A 9841-nucleotide genomic window follows, 5' to 3' on the forward strand; every position below is an offset into this window, starting at 1 on the left:
TTCGCACGAGTTGCTGCGACTTTCGATGGTCGGCCTCGATCGTAAAAAGACCCGCTTCGTTTCAACCAACTTGAACTTTTTTCTTTTACAGGAGCACGTGAATCTGGTGGGAAGGGACGGAGAGAACGGGCCGGTCCTCGTCTCGGTGAAGGCCGAGACGGTTGCTGGACAGGAGCATTGGAGGGTCTTGTTGCGATTGCGAGCGGGTTCGACTCACGAATTGGTACCGGCCGCGAATCTCGGCCCGAATCCATCACCTGCGAAAATGGTCAAGGTGAAGTCTCTCATCTCTTTTTAGTAACCCGCTCCTTAGCGAAACTCGGAATTTCGAATACCCCTTTTGATCTAATACTTTCACCGAGCGCGAATTTCTCCTTTTAGAGTATTTACCATTATACAGAGTTTCCCTACGCTTGTTAGAATCTATCGAGCAGATAAATTGCACTGTTTACTCTTTCGTGATTAGGAGTCTGTGATGGAAAATCAAGTAACCGAGAGAAATGCTGACAGTAAGCGATTATTATGAGTAATAAGACAGATATTGTTTTAACGTTCTACATAATATATTTTTAAAAAGTATGTATAAAATGCGTAGGAAATTATTAATGAGCCTATCGGAATATCTTTGAAAATTGCAAATAAACTTTGTAATAAAAATTTATGAAAATTATAACAAGAGTGATAAGATGTAATTTAAGGAAACTCATTTTGCATATCGATATCGAAACGAGTAAATTTTCAGGTCGAATAAATTTGTAATATTCATTTTTTAAAAATAAAGAAGGACAATAATTATCTATGACAGAATTTCTAATACATATAATTTATTAATCACATGGACGTACAAATAAAAAAATATTAAGTATACTTTTACATTGCTTTGTATGATAAATATGTATCATTTGCAATTAGCTGTTTAATCTGAAAAATTGTTATCAACAGTAAAAAGAAATTTGCATTATTTAATTTTTCGAACACAATACTTTTGTCTTTATCTGTGAGGATAATCAAATACTAATTCGACAGCAGTGTGTCTGGCATTTTCTTTTCTCATGATTATGTACTTGGATTAGTGCCAGTTCCAAAGAAAATAAGGAATAGAAATTAGAGGTATTTTAAAACTGTTTTATAAATTGATCATGGAAAATTTCAGACAGGGGTTTATGGGTTTTAAGCTTTCAAACAGTTGTTGTCTTGAAAATCGTTAAAACTGAAACAGAAGCTGACGCACCCAGACAGTAAATTCACTTTGAGAATTGACGCAATCAGAAAAGTATGAAAAGCTGAAAGAAACTTTATTATTGTAATAACATATATAAATATATAAATTTATATTATTATTTATTGTCACATCAATAATGCAACAGGTCTTGTATATATATATATATTTTTAGATATATATATATATATATATATATATATATATATATATATATATATATCTTAGTAAACATTTTGGAAGTAGATTTTCATATAGTAATGAAAAGATTGTTTAATGCAATATAATAATGTTTCTTATGAATTTTAAAAATCTCTTGTTTCTTTTTTACGATAGAAATTGTTTATAAATGTTTCAATAATTTACTGCAAGAATTTGATTCGTATCTACGTTTTAATTGTGGGCTTCTAATTGTCCTTAATTTGAACCCATGAAGTAGCAATTCCAGTCTCCGCTTCCTGGTATTTGCAACAATTGTCGAGATTTGCAAGGCTGTACGTTACATTATGCAAATATGTACATATATGTACATATTTTATGCATATCGCTTGAAAAATGTTACTGTTTATAATTTTGTTACTTATTTTCAATTCAAATGATTTTTCATAAATTTACATTTCATATGAGCAAGTGTTGCGAAAGCTTTTTCGTTTTGAAAAAAGAAGTAACACTGAAGTTGTGAATTCAATGTTTGCTTGTAATTTTAATAAAAGTTAGTTGAGGAAATAAATATGTTAGGTACCTATTTTTGTTTGATTTTTTAATACAAAAAAATTTTAATTTAGTTTTGTTTAATCTTTTTAATATAAAAATATCTCTAACATATTAAATATTATTATATCGCTGATTTATTAATCAGTGTTTACTATATTAATTTCTAGATGATCTATATTTTCATTAGATTAAAATTAACCTTTCGATTTTATATAAATACTTTATAAATTTCATTTCAATTAAACAGATTTGAATAGAGATTCAATTAATCTTATATTACTTATTTTTAGATTTCCAATCTTTTGCGAGTTATTATATCATTTTTATTAATAACATATGCAAAGGTTTAAAATTATATCTGTTAACTATTTCACGCCAATGCATAGGACTGGAATACACAGCAGATAAGTCTTGAATAAAACGGTTTAATACTATCAACGATTTTGCTTAAAACTGTCATGGTCAATAAAAGAGAACCAGATGCTAACTTTTAATCATAAGCTGAATCATTGCTACATGTATCACATGAAAGGTCCGGTACAAATTATTTTTTATTTTTCTCTCGAACTTTCTCTCGAAGTTACTTAAAGTTTCAAGATATAATGTTAATCAGTTTAAGATTTATTTATAATTCTATGCAAGAAAATGATTGCAAATATGTACATTCCCAAAGTAAAAGGAAAAGACCGTAATCTATCAGCACGGTGGAGCATGACGTAGTTTCTTTTTACAGGCGATCAACGAATCCCTGAACGTGAGCACGCTGATGCCGGTTGTCTGTTCCGGTGCTGGTACACTGATAGCACGGTATGACGAACATGCCTTGGTATCGAGGTTTAAATTCGGTGTTCTTCACCAACGTGCCGGTCAAGTTACCGAAGAACAACTCTTTGGAAATAGACAAATTACACCAGCTTTCCAAGAGTTTCTTGACTTATTGGGTCAGAAAATCGACTTGAAAGATCACAAAGGGTTGGTAGCATTTGTTACAAGATATTTGATTAAAAATATTTTCAAAAATAACATAACACACAAAATAATAAATACCCATACACAGCCGCTCAAAAGTGTCCGGACACTTGTTTATTTTCTACATGATGTATGTCATTTATATAATTATGGATAAGCCAACTACAACGGTTTTATTCTTTATAATCATTATAGTCCTTTCTAATCATTAAATTAGTTCTTAAAGGGCAATATGCAATAATAAGATTGGTATTTCTAATTGACAAATCTTATAGAACTATTTTATTATTTAACATGCTTTTTCTCCATAGATCTTTTAATTTCTAAATTAGAAGTCAGATTAATAAGGATCTTCTAAACTGATACACTGCCAATGTTAATAATATCAATGATATTTAAATAGTAAATGCACGTAATAGTATTGTATACAGTAAATAGTAAAATACATTATTGTTATGTATTGTAATAGGTATTTCAGTGATTCCGTAAAAAAGTATCAAATGTTACTTCCAGTTACTAATTCATCATTAACTTCTAGACTTCGCTAAAATTCACTACTATTAAGACAAATTGATCAATGTATCTGGATACTTCTGAGCGGTAATGCATACATTGTTTAATATGAAATTATGCGATTTTATGGCTGACAAATAAATAAAACTTGTTCATTTAATATAAGAACCTATATTTTTATAAACTGTTTTATATGGTCAACACGTTTTGTGTTGCATGTGCTATCGGTAATAGATCGATTTTCAATCAGACTATTTGATATATCGACAAGGTACATAATCATAAAACATTTCGTAATATTACTAATAGATACATAATTATTATGTAAGAGGGTAGTATAGTAATCAAGCTTTAGTCGCTATGTTACATATGTCTAGACATTGAATTTTATTTTCTTGCATTATATATTTAATAACGTCTTTTTCCATGATTTATATATGATGTATCATAAAAAATTATTATATATGAATTACAAATAACATTATATTCTTTATTATTAATAAAGAATTATATTTATTATTATATATTTATTAAAACGAAGGTCTTAACTTAGACATATTTAAAAAAAGCCGAAATAAGACTATCTATGAATTTGATAAATTTTGTAATGTTTTATATATTTCTATTTCTACTTGTTTCGTTACTTTGCATCTTGTATATTGAAAAAGAAAAAATTCATTATTCTTAAGATATATATCGTACCTAGTTGTAAAATATATATATATATAATATATAGAATAAATGTAGACACTATTACTACAAATGCAGCCCGAATGAAAAATTGCGATACAAAATCTGTTACTGTATATAAATTGGGTAACATTATGTAATGTTTGCATAAATAATTTTTAAAAATACTGTATATAAATTGGGTAACATTATGTAATGTTTGCATAAATAATTTTTAAAAATACACCGACACAAAAGTTTCAAAATGTTTTTTATATTTAAATAGTAATAATGCAATCCATTTTGATTTAATTTTAAAACAAGCTCGAACAACACTTTTAAAGAAACTATATTCTACTCTTAGAGTTCTAGTTATACATTGAGGATTAACATTTCTAATAATTATCATTGCGTATTTTGTTTCCCATTTAACAAATTTAGTGAATTTAATGAAATTTGGAATTAAATATCCCGTAATTTTAAATCTACTGAAAAATTCACTTCACTAAAAAATATTTTCACTTTAACAAAAAATTCACTAATTAAAAATTTTAATTCAGGTATAAAATTAAATATTATATATAGGTAATAATCGCCATATTATGTGCCATAGATAATAATCGCCATAATATATAGTCTAATATCGGTCCTTAATTTTATTTTTTGCCTTTTTTGAAAGCAATTATGTTACTGTATGGTCAAATATGTGTGTATCAATGTTTATAGATACCGCGGAGGTTTGGATACTCGACATGGACAGACTGGAGATTCCGCGGTATACGAAGTATTTCGAGGTCGAGAAGTGCTGTTTCATGTGGCTTCTCTGTTGCCATACAGTCCAGGAGACTCTCAGCAATTGCAGCGTAAAAGACACATCGGCAATGACATCGTCGCGATAATATTCCAAGAGGAGCCAACCCCTTTCAGTCCAGATATGATCGCCAGTCACTTCTTACATGCATTCATCGTGGTACAAGTCGTCGACCCCTGCACTCCTAATACAAGGTATATTCTTAGATTTGTATGAACCGTGTCTATGTAGTAAGGTCGTATAAAGTCCGGGTGCGTCAGTTACGAAATCGCTATTCCTAACTTTGAACAAACATCCGGTTAAATTAGTTCGCTAAATGTTGCGTTTTCTCAGGTACAGAAAATAGGTTTTCCTTTTTATCAATTAATTAAAGTGTTAATCTAATAATCTAGTATTAATCAAAGTTCTGATACGTTCATATATTAAATTTTTAACGTGGTAAATAATTTGTAGACACTCATTTGAATTCTGTATGTAGGTACAAGGTCAGTATAACGGCACGAAACGATGTTCCCTGGTTTGGTCCAGCTTTACCAACACCAGCTGTATTTTTGCGGGGAGTCGATTTCAAGGAATTCCTTTTGACGAAATTAGTGAACGCTGAGAATGCGGCGTATAAAGCTGAGAAGTTTTCAAAACTTGAGGTAATTATCACACGTTTACAAAACTTTTAAGTATATTCGTAGCCATAGTGGAATAATTATGATAATATAAAAAAAAATAGCTTTGATGATAGCTATAAGTTATTAAATAGTGAAAATCAAACGCCAATAATAGAATTTTTCAACATACAGCTAAGAACGAGGTCAGCTCTGTTAGAATCTTTAACGGAAGAATTACAAACAAAGACTGCAGAATTTCTCGGAGGAGCGATCGGCTTAGGAGCTACCGGTATGGGGTTTGGAGGAAATTGCCCAGTAAGTCCAACAGCAAGTGATGCATCAGGATCTGGTAGCGGTGGAAGTGGTTCTAGATTTATTGATACCGTTCGAAAGGCGCTGATATCGCGTGTTAGAAATGCCTCGACGGAGAGCGTACCACAACAATTATCGAAAAAGGGCCAGTCAGAGCCTAGTCCACCGAGCAATCGACAATCAACCACGAAAATTAGTAGCAAACGTTCGGTAGAACCTTCGAGTCCCTTAGGTTCTCCGGATTTAACCCTTAGAAGAGATTCAGAACGTGGAAGCCCTAGCTTAGGAAGTCAGGACAGTAGTTTATCCAATACAGACAATCAAGATAGTAGTTTGGCCACCTTACAACAAGATGAAGTTGATCGTAGAGAATCTACTACTTCAATTTGTGCTAGCAATGACACGACGTTGGTGGACAAAACTTCTGTATCATCTGTTCAAAGACTGACTCACGAAAATTTACGAAAACAAGAGCGATCCGAGAAAACAGAAACAACACAGCGTGTTATTTCGGAAAGTGACGATAGCTCATTAAATAGCGAGCTGGAGCTAGACCAAGCCGTATATCCCGATAGCGATACAGGCCTCGAATCAATGAGTTCAGCTGAAACTCATGATACAGCAAGATGTACTACTAAGGATGGCGTTTTAGAAAATGAAAATTTACGAATGGAAGTCACTAGGCTTAAATGCGATAAGTTAGATTTACTGAGGCAAAATGTGGTACGTATGTAAAGATATGGAATTTTCTATGTTTTTTTGCGATAATTTAAGTATAATTTTATTTTATAGACTTGCCAACGTGATATAAAACGTCTACGAGAAAAGGAACTTCAGTTGCAGTCCGACCTTGCAGCTGCTTCAAAAGAAATTCTTCGATTGCGAGCAATGTTGAAAGAATGTTCGACGAGTATTCCATTGGATAACAATAATCAGCAAACGTCTACCGTTTAAAGATCTCTTTAAGATACGTTTAATACGCCTTTGTCGGCGAATAAAACTTCCCGTTGCAATTATTAGATTTTAATAATTAGTTAGGTGCAGTAGTTGAAAACTCTATACGTCGTACTTTTTCGGAATTGCTTCTTCTAAAGAAATTTTTCCGAAGTAGTTTGCAAAGAGTTTGAAACTCGCAATTGAGAAATGCTTTATGTTATGTTGTAACATTGTGGTTGAACTTCTTTAGGTAGAAATTGATACAAACGCTGTATATTACAAAAGGACGGGTCAGTGAAGAATATTTAGAGGAAATGTTTTGCGATATAACTATAGTGATGCGTCTTTCGAAATATTAGTAACGTAGACGCTAATTGTTACTTGTAGAAATATTTGTTTGACTTTTAACAATATTATTTATCTATTAATTTATTAGTAGATGTAAGTTAATCTCTAATAGTCAATATAGATACAAATAAATGATCACACAAGCACACGCAACACAAATATCGATAGGAATGTTTAAAAAAGTAGGTACATCTTGTCATTATATAATAGATAGATTAGAATAAAAAGTAAAATGGCCTTTAGACTTAGTTTCCGAAATCAAGAGTAAATACACAGAAATTAATATAACATATTTTATCTGTAATAATTAAATGTGCATAAATCGAGATCGATATATATATAATATATATGATATATGATATATATATATACATATATAACATATATATATATATGTATATGTATATATAAAGCAGCAGTTACAGTTCTCGTACCGTCTTCAAATGAGACAACTGCGTATTGTCCCATAAAACGATCTAAAGTGACTGGTATAAGTGTCCACGCGCTTATGGGCTATAGAAATATGTGTTTTATCGATATATTTCTGACGTCTCACATTGAAACAAGGATATGTATCGCTAGTTACAGTATTCGTCGCGGTGAATTTACCGAAACCATTACTAGTTTTTTAGTATTAGTTCAAAACAATTTTAGGAAACATGAGAACACCTCGTTAGTTAATCTTACGGCATCATTAGCTGGCTTAGAATAAGATTAGGTTTTCTAGCCGTTTTAACGGTTATAATGATTTAAATGCACCAAATTGTTTAATAACACATGATGTATCGATGTGTCAGTAACATGCGAGTAAGACACGTATTATCATTCATTGTTATAATATGCAAAGTAAACTAAGTGTATTTCATTTGCTTAGTTATGCACCCTTTTCTTCATTATCTTTCACCAATGGTATTAGTATGATTTATTATTATTATTATTATTATTATTATTATTATTATTACTATTATTATTATTATTAATATTATTATTATTATTATCATTATTATTATATTATTATTATTATCATTATTATTATATTATTACTATTATTATTATTATTATTATTATTATTATTATTATTATTATTATTATTATTATTATTATTATTATTATTATTATTATTATTATTGCTATTATTATTGCTATTATAATTACTATTATAATTACTATTAATCTCGTTTTACTTTATAGCATTCTTTCTTCTTTTGTAAATAATTGACTATCTTTCTACACAGAAAGATCGAGAGTGTTGTGAAAGAAAGGACAGAGGGACATGAAAGTTCACTCATATATAATACCAAAGTTTATCATAGTAAAATCTACTTCTCTTAGTTTTCTACATTCCTTTTCATACGATATTTGCCTCTAAAATCTGCGTATAAAAATAGCATATACTTTCCTCAAGCAAACGTTTTTTCTACAAGTACAAGTTTTCTTCTGAATTTCAATGAATCTTTGTATGTCTTTACAAATACTTTGCAGACATATTACGATTATCACTGCCTGTATAATGTCGTTTTGGAGTGTATCACATTTTTCCATTTTAAACGAAATTTCTGGTTTGCAATTTACGTGGTACGATACGATTTTTTCAATTACTTGCATTGCTTATCTCGGAAAACTTCTATCCGCGAAAATCTCTATCCTATATGTAAGAGAATCGTGGTATGTAAATGAAAATTTCTCATCGAAAAATCGTCACTATAAAGAACAAACTACGTCTCCAAACATATTTTACGGTGATTTACTTTCAAATTTACTTGAAATGACGATCTTTGTAATGCCGGCTGAGATCTTCAGGAAAGTGAAGCTTCCAAAAGATACACAAAAAATAGCAATCGCTGCGAACACTTTCCAGTAGTACTATTTTTAACTGTCGTAAAGATGAGCACACATGGTATATTTTATACGGTTTACGATCAATGTATTTTTACAAAGTTCTTTTAGAATGAGCGTGAAGTAGGTCAGCCGAATATTTGGTTTCGTGAAATTTATAGAACAAAATATGCAAAACATCTCAAATATCAGAAACTGTGCATTACAATTATTTTGAATCTTAGAATATCTCTTTATAAACCATAAACATTTAATAATTTGAAGAAAGCACGCACATACATACACATATACATACGATAAATAAATCTGAAACTACAGGACATAAAAGCGATTTTAATAGAATGTATTTCACTGTCAAAGATTAGTGCAGGTACTCAAAAACTTTTATTACTGCGTATTAAATTTGATATTTACGTATGAAGAGCTCGGAATTAATCGAGATTACTTTTACAAATGTATGTACATAACGTGAATTGCGTTTAAATAATAGGTCATCTGATGAGAGCGTCTCTTTGTCTAAAATTTAGGAAAAAAACTGTGTTTACCATTCTCTAGTGTGATTTCTATGCTGGCCTTGCAAAATCAAAGAAAGATTATCTATATTACAAAGAGATATGTGTTATTATATTACGAGAGAGAGAGTGTGAGTGCGAACGAGAGAGAGAGAGATAAAATATTACTGCTATAAATATATATTTTGTATTTAATATTAATCGCCCAAATCTATCTAACAAAACTGCGAATACTATTATTCTTTGACACTACGACACGAAAGTATATATTTCTTATGACTGGTGTAAGTATTCGCATAATATTTTTTTCTTTTCTATGCACAACTGTCAACTTGAAAATCAGTGGTAATGATGTTCGCCAATAAATAAAATAATTTAAACCAATTGTTTGTAATTATTA

General features: G+C 30.3%; 1 protein-coding gene across 8 annotated transcripts in view; it reads left to right on the forward strand.

Moving 5' to 3' along the window:
- The window catches only part of LOC100646523 (rap1 GTPase-activating protein 1), a 256732-nt gene extending 248774 nt beyond the window's left edge, over positions 1 to 7958 (forward strand). For all 8 annotated transcript variants that reach the window (XM_048404325.1, XM_048404327.1, XM_048404328.1 and 5 more), the window contains 6 exons: positions 92 to 274; positions 2667 to 2905; positions 4811 to 5089; positions 5374 to 5539; positions 5690 to 6532; positions 6602 to 7958. In XM_048404325.1, the coding sequence (XP_048260282.1) occupies positions 92 to 274; positions 2667 to 2905; positions 4811 to 5089; positions 5374 to 5539; positions 5690 to 6532; positions 6602 to 6763 (1872 nt within the window). In that variant the 3' untranslated portion in view covers positions 6764 to 7958. The remainder of the gene's footprint in view (positions 1 to 91; positions 275 to 2666; positions 2906 to 4810; positions 5090 to 5373; positions 5540 to 5689; positions 6533 to 6601) is intronic.
- The last annotated feature ends 1883 nt before the right edge of the window (positions 7959 to 9841 follow it).

Source organism: Bombus terrestris, chromosome 3, assembly GCF_910591885.1.
Source record: "Bombus terrestris chromosome 3, iyBomTerr1.2, whole genome shotgun sequence".
NCBI lineage: Eukaryota > Metazoa > Arthropoda > Insecta > Hymenoptera > Apidae > Bombus > Bombus terrestris.